Source organism: Chlorocebus sabaeus, chromosome 22, assembly GCF_047675955.1.
Source record: "Chlorocebus sabaeus isolate Y175 chromosome 22, mChlSab1.0.hap1, whole genome shotgun sequence".
Classification (NCBI taxonomy): domain Eukaryota; kingdom Metazoa; phylum Chordata; class Mammalia; order Primates; family Cercopithecidae; genus Chlorocebus; species Chlorocebus sabaeus.
Window position 1 is genome coordinate 1,881,723 of NC_132925.1, and position 15,230 is coordinate 1,896,952.

At 35.9% G+C, this 15,230-nt stretch overlaps 1 protein-coding gene across 10 annotated transcripts in view; it reads left to right on the forward strand.

Moving 5' to 3' along the window:
* The window catches only part of ROBO2 (roundabout guidance receptor 2), a 1,759,746-nt gene that overhangs the window by 1,691,055 nt on the left and 53,461 nt on the right, over nt 1-15,230 (forward strand). For all 10 annotated transcript variants that reach the window (XM_073009644.1, XM_073009645.1, XM_073009647.1 and 7 more), the window contains one exon: nt 9,368-9,550. In XM_073009644.1, the coding sequence (XP_072865745.1) occupies nt 9,368-9,550 (183 nt within the window). The remainder of the gene's footprint in view (nt 1-9,367; nt 9,551-15,230) is intronic.

Below are 15,230 nucleotides of genomic sequence, written 5' to 3' on the forward strand. Positions count from 1 at the left end.
GATTTCCAGTTTTTGTGGTTTTAGCCATTCTAGTTGGGATAACCTGTGATTTTGGCTTGAATTTTCTTTTATGACTAATAATGTCGAGAAACTTCACATGTGCTTATTGGCCATCCACATAGTTTCTTCTGTGAATTGACCACATATTTGCCTTTTAAAAATTGGATGATCTCTTGTTACTGATTAGTAAGAGTTATTTACACGTTCTAGATACAAGTTCTTTTCCATGTATTTGTGTTACAATTTTTTTTCCCAGTCCATGACTTCCCTATTCATTTTCTTAATAATGTCATTTGATGAACAAAAGTATTACATTTTAATGAAGTACAATTTATCATTTTTTCTTTGATATTTGGTGCTTCCTAAGAAATTGTGGCTTACCTCTAGATACTGAGGATATTTTCCTCTAGAAGCTTTATAATTGTAGCTTTTATGCGGAAGTCTATAATTCATCTGAGGGTAACTGCAATGTGGTTAAAGGAATGAGGCTTATTTATTTCCATGTTGTGTACTCATCATTTATTAAAAAGACTTTCCTTTCCACCAGTTAATCATGTATACATGGATGCATTCCTGAATTCCCTATGGGATTCAGTTTGATTATATGTCTATCCATACGCCAAACCACACGGTCTTGGTTACTGTAGTCCATAGTAAGCCTTGAAATCAGGTAATGTGAATACTCCATCATTTTCTTCTGCAAAATTATTTTGTTTATTATAGGTCTTCTGCTTTTCCATATACTTTTCAAATCAGCTTGTTGAAATCTCTAAAACTTGTTTTGGAATGATGAATGAACGTGCAGTGAATAAATCCATCAAAATGCATAGAGTAAATATTTTAATAATGACTCTCTTTCCGGGAATGTGATATATGTTTCCATTATTTAAGTGTTCTTTACTTTGGTCCAATATTTTACACTTTTTAGTGTGTCAACACATTTCTTGAGCATTTGATTTTTTGTGTGTGTTTTTTGTTTCGTTGTTATTTTTGAGAAAATGTTTCTCTCTCTCATCTAGGCTGGAGTGCTTGAGTGCAGTGGCGCGATCTTGGCTCACTGCAGCCTCCATCTCCCAGGTTCAAGTCCTCCTCCCACCTCAGCCTCCTGAGCAGCTGGGGCTACAGGCATGCACCACTGCTTTTGGCTAATTTTTGTGTTTTTAGTAGGGACGGGGTTTTGCTATTGTGGCCAGGCTGGTCTTAAACTCCTGACCTCAAGGAATCCGCCTGCCTTGGCCTCCCAAAGAGCTGGGATTACAGGCATGAGTTCCTGCCACTTCACCTGGCCTGTTTGATGTTTTTTACACTATTATAAATGGATTTTTAAAATTTATTTTTCCAATTGTTTTGTATTACACATAAATTAAATTTCTATATGGCCTTTGTGCTTTGTGACCTTACTACCTCACTTACTCATTTTAGTAGTTGTGAAATGTTTTCAAGTGTTTTCGGATAATCATGTTTTCTCTCTCTTCTTGTTTGTGTTAATGTGATGAATTCTATTGAATGACCCTTAAAGGTAATCAACCTTGTAATCTTGGGATAAATCACAACTGGTCATGATATGTTATCCATTTCATAGATGTGCTGAATTTACTAATATTTGGTGGCTCACGCCTGTCAGTCTAGCCCTTTGAAGGGCCGAGGCTGGCTGATTACCTGAGCTCAGGAGTTGGAGACCAGCTGGGCAACATGGTGAAACCCCATCTCTACTAAATACAAAAGAAATTAGCCGGGTGTGGCCATGGGCGCCTCTAGTCCCAGCTACTTGGGAGACTGAGGCAGGAAAAGTGCTTGAACTTGGGAGGCAGAGGTTGCAGTGAGCGTACTCCACCACTCCAGCGTGGGTGACTGAGGGAGACGCCGTCTCTAGAAAAAAAAAAAAAATTCAGTCCCCTCAGCTTCCATGAGTGCTTCAGTCTTTTCAACTCAGGGATGTCATTCAGCAATGTTTGGGTTACCCTAGGCTGCATCATAAAGTTATCTGGAGGTACAAAGCTGTGAAAATATTAAAGTTGTCCCTGTTTCTTTCCTTTCTGTCTGAGACCACAGTCCTATCCTTTTCTGTCACATATTTTGCCTCATCTCCTACTTGTTTGTGATGGGAGTGCATATCCCAATACCTGTTACTTCTTCATGGAAGAAATGGAAGTATCCAAGGAACTGGTCATTTCATATGTTACACTTTCCTGTTCTATAATTTCTATTTGCTTCCTTCTACACTTTTCATTTCCCTTATTTGTTATGACCATATTAAGTCCATACACCTATTGTAATAGCTGCTTAAAGTTCTTTTTCTCCTTATTTCAACATCCATCTTATCTCATAGTCTACTTCTATTGATTATCTTTTCAGCTGACCTTGGGTTATATTTTTCTGGTTTGTTGTTTATTTACTTTCACATGCCCGGTAATTTTTTACTATATTGAACATTGCAGATGAAATAAAATTTTGTGATCTTATGAAGAGTGTTTGTGTTCTAGCAGGCACATACATTACTGTCTGGTCACCTTTAACCAGTGATGTCTTAGTTTTTACACTGGTTAGTATGAGACTTCTTAGGTTTTGCCCTTATTCTCAAGGCAATACCTCAGTAAAATATTTACTTTCAAGGCATGACCCTCTCCTGGGCTTCCAGTGAAAAGCCTTATATTTTTATCTGGTCTTCCTAACATGGTGAAATTCAAAATTAAGCATGGTTTTGCAGTAAACATGAGCTAAAACCTCTGCTTTCACCAGATCCTTACAATCTTTTCTTTGCATGCACTGTTCAGGGTTCACCCTTGGATGTAAGGGAAGAGTATACACAAATGTGGGAGCCTCACTCTCCACTGTCTCCCTGTTTCACATGGTTCTCCCCTCAATTTTTAGTCACTCCGGCCTCCCTGAACTCCACCCAGAGACACCTCATATCAATAAGATTGAGTTGATTCAGCTGAGGTACTAGCTGCCTTACACTGTATGGATTGTGGCACTCTCTCAGCGCAACAAAGCCTTGTCACTACAGATTTCCTCTAGTAAAGTGCCCTTCATTCAATAAATGCACCCCCTTCAGTTTTCCCTGCTTTTATTTGTTTGGCAGTGCCTTTAATAAAAAAAAAAATATATATATATATATATATATATATATTCCATGTGAGGTCTCGCCAGTTCATGAGTCCAGAGGCCAGAAAGTTCTAAAGTTCTGAGTCCCCAACCAGGGTCGCTTAGCACCTTGCCACAGAGGCTGCTGGCGAGTGCAGAGGCTGCTCCTGTGTGTGGATTAGGTAAACTGGAAACGAGACACTGGCATGCTGCCCCCCAGAGGTCTGCATGCTCCGCTTCACATGCCGTTGACTCTCGAGTGTAGAGGCTGCTCCTGTGTGTGGATTAGGTAAACTGGAAACGAGACACTGGCATGCTGCCCCCCAGAGGTCTGCATGCTCCACTTCACATGCCGTTCACGCTCAGAGTCTAAGACTTCCGGGTGGGGACCTTTGTCCAGCCTGCCTGGTAGAGTGAGGCTGCGTCTCCCACCAGGCCTTGGGATCCCATTTAGAAATGGCATTCACTTCAGAAGTACTTTTTAACTGCTTAACTTTTGACTATTTTAAAGAGTTTGCTGAAAACTCCTGATAACACTTGCTACTACATACCATGTTTTAATTGCTTGTACAGTTAACCTTTAATTTTATTTAGTAAAATGTATCAAAGTAGGACTTTTTTGAATTGTAAATATGTGGTTTTGTTAAATAAAAGTCAATGTAAAATTGTTAAAAAAATTCCTATAGTTTACATAGTTTTAAAGTGTTTGTCCAGTGTTTGATATCAGCCATTCCCATTTTTTTCTATTTTCTAAAATGATGCGTATAAAGCAGACTGCCAGCTTCTAGATGATTCTTTCTATTACAAATATGTATTGTATATGGACAGATTTAACATTCAGTCATACTGTTAACATTTTTTAGATTCTCTAGGTATTCTTTCTTTTATATATTAAAAGTATTGTAGAGAAAAAGTTAAAAGTATTAACTTTTCTTTAAATTGGCTTCTTTCTTAATTAGTCATTCAGACTGAATTAATTCCTTAACCTGAGGGAAACCTACAATCTTGTCCTTCTGAGATTTTCTAAAATAAATTGGAATAAGACAGAAATACAGGTACACCCAAAAGGATTTAACATATGTGTGTATATATATGTGTGTGCATTCATTTATAGTATTTAGAAATAAGCTCTTATTTTTTCACTAAAAAGCTATATATGTGCGCGTGTGTGTGTGTGTGTATACATATATGTGTGTGTATATATATATATACTGTATACTGGCATATATATGCCACAGAGACAGTACAAAATATCTGTATCTGTATCTATATCTTTATGAAATGGATTGGCTGAATATAATTATTCTAAGTGAAAGATAAGTAAGATTGTCAAATAACTGTCAAATAACTTTCTTTTCATAGTTTTTTTTCTTATCTTTAGTAATAAATACCATTTTTTAAATTATACTTTATGTTCTAGGGTACATGTGCACAACATGCAGGTTTGTTACATATGTATACATGTGCCATGTTGGTGTGCTGCACCCATTAACTCGTCATTTATATTAGGTATATCTCCTAATGCTATCCTTTCCCCCTCCCCCAACCCCATGACAGGCCCCAGTGTGTGATGTTCCCCTTCCTGTGTCCAAGTGTTCTCATTGTTCAGTTCCCACCTATGAGTGAGAACATGCGGTGTTTGGTTTTCTGTTCTTGTGATAGTTTGCTGAGAATGATGGTTTCCAGCTGCATCCATGTCCCTACAAAGGACATAAACTCATCCTTTTTTATGGCTGCATAGTATTCCATGGTGTATATGTGCCACATTTTCTTAATCCAGTCTGTCACTGAGGAACATTTGGGTTGGTTCCAAGCCTTTGCTATTGTGAATAGTGCCACAATGAACATACGTGTGCATGTGTCTTTATAGCAGCATGATTTATAATCCTTTGGGTATATACCCAGTAATGGGATGGCTGGGTCAAATGGTATTTCTAGTTCTAGATCCTTGAGGAATCGCCACACTGTCTTCCACAATGGTTGAACTAGTTTATAGTCCCACCAACAGTGTAAAAGTGTTCCTATTTCTCCACATCCTCTCCAGCACCTGTTGTTTCCTGACTTTTTAATGATTGCCATTCTGACTGGTGTGAGATGGTATCTCATTGTGGTTTTGATTTTCATTTCTCTGATGGTGAGTGATGATGAGCATTTTTTTCATGTGTCTGTTGACTGCATAAATGTCTTTTGAGAATTGTCTGTTCATATCCTTTGCCCACTTTTTGATGGGGTTGTTTGTTTTTCTCTTGTAAATTTGTTTGAGTTCTTTGTAGATTCTGGATATTAGCCCTTTGTCAGATGGGTAGATTGCAAAAATATTCTCCCATTCTGTAGGTTGCCTGTTCATCTGATGGTAGTTTCTTTTGCTGTGCAGAAGCTCTTTAGTTTAATTAGATCCCATTTATCAATTTTGGCTTTTGTTGCCATTGCTTTTTGTGTTTTAGACATGAAGTCCTTGCTCGTGCCTATGTTTTGAATGATATTGCCTAGGTTTTCTTCTAGGGTTTTTATGGTTTTAGGTCTAACATTTAAGTCTCTAATCCATCTTGAATTAATTTTTGTGTAAGGTGTAAGGAAAGCATCCAGTTTCAGCGTTCTACTTACGGCTAGCCAGTTTTCCAGCACCATTTATTAAATACGGAATCCTTTCCCCATTTCTTGTTTTTGTCAGGTTTGTCAAAGATCAGATGGTTATAGATGTGTGGTATTATTTCTGAGGGCTCTGTTCTGTTCCGTTGGTCTATATGTCTGTTTTGGTACCAGTACCATGCTATAAATACCATTCTCAAGTAAAACTTTCTTGATTCTTTTTCTTCCTAGTGACTATCTGCCAGATATTTGGGGGATTTATTTCCTTGTAGGGAAGTAAAAAATTACAAGCATACAGTATAACCAAGCTCATGTCATGACTATCACAGTTATGCACTGAACAACTGAACTGTAACTTAACATAATAAAGTTAATGATTATTTTAAATCAAATAGAAAATTTCACTTAATTTTCCTATCATTTATAAAAGTCTGAGTCTTCAGATGGGTAATGAGTACCTTTTAATTTGCTATTTAGCATTTCATACAAGTGTTTTCAGATTTTTCTATGAGATAAAAGTAATCTAGAAAGTAATATTTCTATCTTTTATTAAAATAGTTAAAATATGCTATACTAAAAATGTAATTATAAAATAGAATTATAGAAATTCTATTTTTTGTGTACACACACACACACACACATATCACAATTCAACCTAGAAAAGGCTATTTGTTCTTGAGAGATTTATTTCTTTTTAATATCTACACTTGTACTGAGAAGCCTTCTAATTGTTTCCTTAATTACTCCTGCATATCTACCTTAACATCTTGTCTGATGCCCTTATCTACACAACTGTTATTCCTTGGTTGAAAAGTGATTTAGTGATGGCTAATCTTCTCTTCTGTTTCAATTTACACTTTCCCATTGTCTATTCAGAACTGGAAATGGCACTTGAAGTGACTCAAACTGTACCACATTTCCCCTTTGTTTTAATTAAATCATGTATTGGCATTTGATGTAATTTATGTTTGAGAACTTTAGATTTGTACTATGCCAGACCATGTATTGTTCCATCTATTCCTTCTCAGTTTAGCATTCCTTCCAGAAAGTTCCATTAAGGGACCATTAATTAAAACATTGTAAAAATGTAAAACACTGCCTTACACTGGCTTAACATTGGTATTGTTCTTTTCTGTGCAGTTTCCTATGGTAAGATGACTTTTACATCAAAGTATCCATAATTCTGTATCATTGCATTTACAGACACAAAAATGCAATCAAATACATTCAGATATATATCCATTAAGCCGTGTGTCATATAACCAATTTACATTGACTTAAAAATTTTAGTTATTTTGCTTAATAATATAGTTATTGCTTCTCTAATCATTTGGCTTTTCACGCTTACATTACATAGTTGGTTATAATATGTGGAACAGCTGCAAACTTTCACGGTAATAGGTACAATCAAATCTGATGTGTCTAATTAGTTTTTAGTCCAACAAATTAGTTTTGTTCTTCATTACTCTCCAATGGGAGGAAGACATTATATTTCATTATATTTTTTGTCTGCAAGAACAATGGAGCGTTACAGGTCGCACACATCCCTTGTCTATGCTCTAATTAGTCCAACTGACAACATTGTTTCAAAAATACCAGCAGCATAAAAAATAGCAGTACACCTTGAGTAACATAAATATTGCACCTTACAAAATATGATATATTGTGGACCGTTGACAAAAATGAAGGCCAAATTTTCTTTTCTCTTTGTTCAATAAGGTATTTGTTTTCTTTCTGATAATTCCTAATAGTTAAGGAAATCACTAGATAGGTGTATGTCTCATATGGAAAATATGAGCTCATTTTAAATACAGTTTTGACTATGTTTACATGTATAATAATTAAAGGCAGACATAGTGGGAAAATGAGCCAGATTTACTACATAAGTGACGTTGGTATTTAAATCTGAAATTTAATCAAAAGACCTTTCAGGAATGGATTATGTGTAAGGAAATGCCAACAGCTATGATAAAAAAGCCTGTATTTTGAAAAGATTAACAAAATAAAATTTTATTTCTAGTTCACAGCTCAGACCAATGTGGATCAGCAGAATGGGAAATGGAGTTTCTACTCCATATCATTATTCAGGGGTTTTGGATCTTTCAAACCATAGCTCTGCCATTTCTTAGAAGCTTAACATCCTCCAACAGATCCCCTGTTTCTGTCCAACCAATGAGGAAATAGAGTTTCAAGTCAAGGCAGTGTTAAGGATCAGGCCTGGAGGGTCATGTGCACATTTTGTTCCTAGTTACCACTGGCTAATGCTCAGTTACTTTTTTGAACTCTACTACAAAAGATGCTAGGAAATGTAGGCTAATTTTCTGCCTTGGAAGAAAGGAGGAGCAGTGAGGTAAACAAGTGAATTGAGATTTGCAGGATTCTCAAATCTAGATAATTTATCACTCATGTCACTGAGGTTGACTGAGAAGTCCTTAAAGCAGCCCTTAAACTTACATGGGTCATAATTTTGAGTCAAAAACTACTGTCTTCATATTAGCCTCCACTTCAATCCTCCCAAAATACGTGAAGTAGACAATACTGGTGCCAACCAACTGACACGGGCTCTAGAAGATTAAGCTTACTGCTTACTTGGCTAGTAAGTGGCAGAGTTGTTTCATCAAAATCATGACTTCAAAGACCATGATCTTTTTAATATATTACAGTGCTATAACTAAAACAGGGAAAATCCCACACATTCCTTTGATGTCATATGCTGAAATGTGCCATTTATATTTTGCTTACCACTTACCTTTTAAAAGTCTTTGATTAGTCACTAATTAGGCATCACATTGACATTAGAAATCACTTAATTCCCAGCGTCTACATTTCTTAATCTGCTAAATAAGCCCATAAATCTTATGATTCCACAAGCTTAAGACCGATTTAAAATGCAGACTGAGATTTTCTTAATTATCTGAGGGGTCTAAATTTTCCAAACATGACTAGTTCTAGAATAATCTGAGTCCAGATTTAAATGTATTTCTCAGTGATGGAGACCTCAAAGTTAATTTTTAAGTTGTTATTTAAATTTGGCTTTCAAATGGATTTTCAAATTAGTTTCAGATACTTTAAGGGAATATATGAGTTTCATCTTTTCATATTTTAATTATGCATGCTGATCTCTGTGAAAGCTGTTTACATAATTGTCATTGTTTTGTATAGTAGTTTTAATACTTTCCAGAAAATTAAAGGATATTTGCTCAAAATAAGCTCTTTGGTAGAATATTAAGGTTAACATTAAGTTACATGTTCTTGTGAATTACAAACATTTGAATATGGACAGTGCCTCAGCAGAAAGGCAATTTGCAAACACCCCATGTTAAAAGTTGTCATTGCTGTCTTAAAAATGAAAACTATATTTAAAAACACTGTATGTAATTCAAGATAAGTTATTAATTCAACTCCTAGTACTATGTTTATAATTTATACGGTGATAAATCAATATGTGGTTGTGAATCCATCCATAGCAAACCACAACACAAGAGGTCAGTGTTCTTAATCACATTTGCAAACTCATGATTTGATTCTTCTTTTGAAAATTATCAACTATGCTTATCAATACTTGTGATAGGCTCAAAACAAAACAAGTATTTCTTGCCTTCAAATAATTTTTCTTCATTTTTGATGCACCATGTTTGTATTCCTGTGCTTATTTTTGTTTGAATATATACTAATACTATTGTTTTTTCTGTAGGGAGACGCAATGAAGTTGTCATTACTGAAAACAATAACAGCATAACTGAGCAAATCACTGACGTGGTGAAGCAACCGGCCTTTATTGCTGGTATTGGTGGTGCCTGCTGGGTAATTTTGATGGGTTTTAGCATATGGTTGTATTGGAGAAGAAAGAAGAGGAAGGGACTCAGTAACTATGCTGGTAAGTGACTATTTCCAGCTAAGAAAATCTCTTAATCTGTAGGAATGTAATGAAATGAATGGAAGGAGCAGAAAGGAATAACAAATGAGTGATTTTGGCTTATTTTAGAAACCTGCACTGTAAAATGCAATTACACTCAACATGCTTTAATGCATTGCTCTTGACCATATTACTTTATAACCATGAGGCAAAATCATTCTGCTTGTAGCTCCAGTGAAGCGTAACAAGAGCACAGACTGATAAAAATGCTTAACTGTTTCTCTCAACTAGTTCTTTGAAATCATAAACTCGGCCGGGCGCGGTGGCTCAAGCCTGTAATCCCAGCACTTTGGGAGGCCGAGACGGGCGGATCACGAGGTCAGGAGATCGAGACCATCCTGGCTAACACGGTGAAACCCCGTCTCTACTAAAAAATACAAAAAAAACCCACAAAAACTAGCCGGGCGAGGTGGCGGCGCCTGTAGTCCCAGCTACTCGGGAGGCTGAGGCAGGAGAATGGCGGGAACCCGGGGGGCGGAGCTTGCAGTGAGCTGAGATCTGGCCACTGCACTCCAGCCTGAGCGACAGAGCGAAACTCCGTCTCAAAAAAAAAGAAATCATAAACTCACACACACATACACACACACACACACACACACACACACACAGTGTGTTACATGCTATGAAGCCATGTTTGAGAAGTGGATTTATGCATGAGCATTACTTAAATGTTCAGGAAAGAAGAACATTTTGAAATATAGCTTTTAGTGTGTCAGGATGCAGATTACAGTAGGAAATGTCCCTCATGAAAAATACTGACAAGCAAAAATCTCACCAGAATTGATAAGACTGATGAGGCATGAATTAAGTGATTTACTGTTCACTTACATAGACTCTTATTACAATGCAAACAAGCAGTATTTTAAAAGAAAAGGAAAATGAAGGAAAAGAGAAAGAAGCTGAAGCAGAACAATAAAAAGAAGACCCTAGATGGTCTGCATATTCACAACAATGTTTTCTTCTTAGAATCCAGGACAGAGTTTCAAGGGTATCCTATATCGTGGCCTTCAAAATATCTCCATGGTAGAGAGAGAAGAGAGAGGAGACACAAAATTGTAAAGTCAGTGATTGACAGAATTAACTCAATACTGAAGCGACGTTCGATTATAATTTTAAGTGCAGTTTATTTTAAATATTTTCTCCAATAACAATAAGAAATATCTCACAACATTTCACACTTTCTAGAATTCACAAGGGACCAATTTTAATTGGACATGATTTTACAAATATGTAAGAAGTTTTTGAGACATTGCATTCAATCTTCTATTTCTAATATTAACTTTGGTAGGAAGCATAAATGTCTTAGTAACTGATTTTGACAGAGGTGTCATTGGTTATTAAGCTTTTAAGATGCTGTGGCTTGTAGGCGCCTAAACTGCTGAGAATGTGGAAATAGTGCAAAATGCTGAGTATAGCACTGACTTGGTTGCCTTGCTTGTTATTTGATGCATTTATATGTTTATGATCATTTCATTATAGCATTGTAGCTTGTGTCTATATCTTATGAAGATAAAATGTTATTAGTTACTTGACAGAATACATTTCCAGGACCAGAGAAAGTAGTAAGCATATCCATTGACAAGAGGCTTCCATGTTTAGTGACATGCCATCATCCTGCCATTCTCATTTCTCATTGGTTGCTGCCTCTCTGCTTCCTCATAATTTGTCACCCAAGTGCTATATCACTTCAACAGTGAGGGATTCTTTGCAGAAAGGGGTGCTAGGCAGTAACTACTGAGTGTCAAAGTCTGGAAAATTAATGATACTTTAATGTGCCTTCTTGTTATGCAGTCCAGTTCTCTGCCTTCATTGCTGAAGGCATTGCCCATCAACCTTTCTGTTTAATCAGCCACCGTGTTATATTACATCTCTGTGATACACTTGTATACATCATGTGAAATATAAGGAAGAACTGATTTAATTCATGGACTATTTGGTGTTTATCCCTTTGCTTGACGTTAGCAATGATAATAAAAAATTGACTATGCTGGTCAGTTCAGTGCAAAGTTCTAATATATTCACATTTGGAGGGTTGCATTTTTATCCTCCATATTTCTTCATTCATTCACTCCTTAGAAATAAAATATCTCTCATAGGTAGTAAGTTTATACTGTTAGTAAAATTACACCAGAGAGACTTTTCTTCTTTTTTTTAACAGCAATTCTTTGCACAACCTATGCACTTAATTTGAAAATAGATGTTGATCATTGAGCTTGACAAGAATAGTACATTTCCTATTACAATTTTTTATTGTTATTGATACTCATCTGCTTGTAGAAGAACTGCTAACTCAGAAGGTGCTGTGCCCTTCAGGTATTTTGGAATAAGGCCAAGCCAGTGAGAAGCCTTTCAGAAGTTTTATACTTAACTAATAGATGGCTGACTCTGAAGATAACAGATTTTATGAAGCTCAGTAAATATAAACAATTTAATGTGAGTGAACAAATTATGTGAAATGCTAAACACTTCACACATAGGTCTTAAAATCGTCAGTGAAATATAAATTATTGGACAAAACCATCCAAGGCACTTAAAAGATTTGATGGATCTTTTATACTCTGATTATCTGGGCTGAGTTAGTGCTTATTAAAAAAGGATTAATCTACATTCATATTTGAGAAATAGCTTATCGGGAAAGGGAATGAGGCTTGGCTGCAACAGTAAAGTTTCCATTTGGAGTAGGAAAATGTGACCTACTAAAGACAGGCACTCTGAAAGCTTCCTCACTCAAAATGTCAATTTACCACAGTTGTGTTTTCTCCTCTTCTACCGCAGTTGTAGCAGGCATGAGGTTAGGATTAATTCTGTGAGGTCATATTAGAGTTACTTTTTGTATGCTATAACCTTGCAAAATCTCTTTACCTTATATGTGTTGCAGAAATTGCAAGAAATTCAAAATGTTTTCAAAAACATTTTAGATTGTGGTGTCTGCAGAGCTTTTTGGAAACCTAAGCACTTACACTATTCAGTTAGTATAAGCTAAAATATTCCGTACGTAACTCCTTGAAAGTTCTTAATTTTTGGATACTAGCAGAGACTTCTGATTAAGAGTCACTGTTATTCCATATGTATCTCTAATAAGCACAAAGTTACTACTCTGTGATTATCAAAATTGTGATGAGAACAAGATTGTCTGGCCACACCCAACCCTTCTTACAGCTTCAAGGCAAACACTTCTTCGAAATGAGAACCACCTCAAAATAGCTTTCAGTTTGCTGTGGCGTTTTATTTGTATGTTCGTCTTTCTGCACACACACAAAACACTAGTCAAAACACCAGATATGATTTCTCTTTGAGGAGTTCTCATTGTTCATAGCTATTTGTAGTCTGCCCTAAACCTCATGATCTAAGAGAATTTAGTTCCTTTTGATCTACTTTTCAAAATAGAACCAATCTAAAAGTTTTGCAGCATAAAGTAAAAAATGAAACTTGAAAAAGTGTTCCTTTTTTTTCTCTTCTTTAGAAACACAACTAAACAAGCCATTAAGAGAAGGGTTTTTTAAAAAATTCTGACAGAAATAATACAAAATGGAAATTTAGATTTTGTGCTAAATTATGTGTGAACCTTTTTAAGGTCATCAAATACTTACATAATGTAGTGTGAAGTTTTGCCTTGTGTCATTAATATGCAGAGACACAGAGATAAATGTCTTTACGGAATACTTTGACACCCTATTGGCAGTCTAGAATCATTTGAAAACCATATTTTAATGGTGATGGGAACAGAAACAGAAAATAGATTGTCCCAAATGCTTAATATGAAATATTTTTAAATTTAAATTATTTTGCTCACGGCATTTAATTTTCAATTGCCAGATATCGGTCATACATACTATAGTGTTCATACCCTAAGAAGTTTGCAAATTAACTTTAATGCATTATGTGTATATATGTATATATATGTATATCTTTTTTTTTTCTTGAGACAGAGTCTCACTCTGTCATCCAGGCTGAAGTGCACTGGCATGATCTCAGCTCACTGCAACCTCCGCCCCCAGAGTTCAAGCAATTCTCCTACCTCAGCCTCCCGAATAGCTGGGATTACAGGCACTTGCCACCGTGCCCGGCTAATTTTTGTATTCTTAGTAGAGACAGGGTTTCACTGTCTTGGCTAGGCTGGTCTTGAACTCCTGACCTCGTGATCCAACCCCTTGGGCCTCCCAAAGTGCTGGGATTACAGACATGAGCCACCGCGCCCGGCCTCATGATATGTTTTTTATAAGGTGTTCAGTGTTCTATTATAATACTTTAAACTTTACATGTCCTGAAGAATTTGCCACTGGTTCGTGTATTAAAGTTAAGTACAACTCAATGTTTGTACCTCTGCTTCTGTTGTCCTCCTTTCCTCTAATACTATTTATTGCTCTGGCAGTAACAGAAAGTTTGAATTGGACAAAAGAGCATCTAAATTAGGGAAAACAATTTAGCTTCTCACATATCTCTTAAACAGCACATTTTGAGGTGTAGCCCATGAGCATCTGCTTATTTGCATATTCACAATAATATTCACACCATTATCTTAACTCTCTTTTAACAGACTAAAACAATCACTTGATAGTCCATTAAGAAAAAACCACAAACTAGAAAGTCACATCAGATGGAAGGCTAATTAGCTATACTGTTTTCACATTGCGTGTGTACTAATCAGGCATTTATTTAATATCTCCAGTGCTCAATTTTTTGCATTAATTATTTCAGATTAATTCTTTTTTGTTAAAAGCAGTTATTAAAGGGGCACAATGTGGGACAGATGCACTGCTGATTCCTGATTCCGCGCACTTCAGTGAGCCTTTCGCATTTGTTTTCTTTCATCTTCTCTGAGCATGTGCCTATAGCCAGTGCTGAGCAGATGCAAAGGTTATGTCAGGATTGTTTTGCAATGCGTTTGAGATATTACATGTAAAACTGACAAGGCAGTATATTTCAGGTACCAATAAGAAGTTCCTGAGAGCCCTGATATGCGTTACTGTCCCATGAAGACTCTTGGAGTTTATAATCATATTACCTGATTCTGATATCATGAGAGATACTATTAGTAGATAACCTTAAAGGAGGGACTTCATTTGGAAATTCGTAAAATTTAAGGAGTCATCACCATATCTGATAGCCCAAACTTGAGAACAGAGGAGTTATGGAGAGTTATTCAAATTAAGAAGTATTCACTATGTGTATATATTAAGTGGCAATATATCCTCTATTTACTTACAAATATGAATCAACTAATTAAATTTCATTTATTTTCCCCTGTACTTACCACATTTAAAAAATCATAGTAAATATAGTCAACGCCTTCCAAAGACACGGTTTACTGGGTGCACAACAGTGAAAATGGTATTTTTTTCTCCTTCATCCCCAGTGATTGGTTTAGCCAATCCACGTTAATTTTGGTCAGAATTGCAGGTTCATTGCACTTTTGCAAGCTGTACACTTCTAAACTCCACATTTCTTTTTAAAAATAATTTTCTAGTTTGCCATAATGTAATGGCAAAATTTGATCCAAACTAATGTGAAGCTATTTATAGACTTTATCCTACTAATAATGGATGTTCACATTCCACTGCAGAAAAACTAAATAACTTTGAATACAGTTTACTGTTTTAGAACCTCTTTGTAATATGCAAAGTATATTACCTTTCTCAAT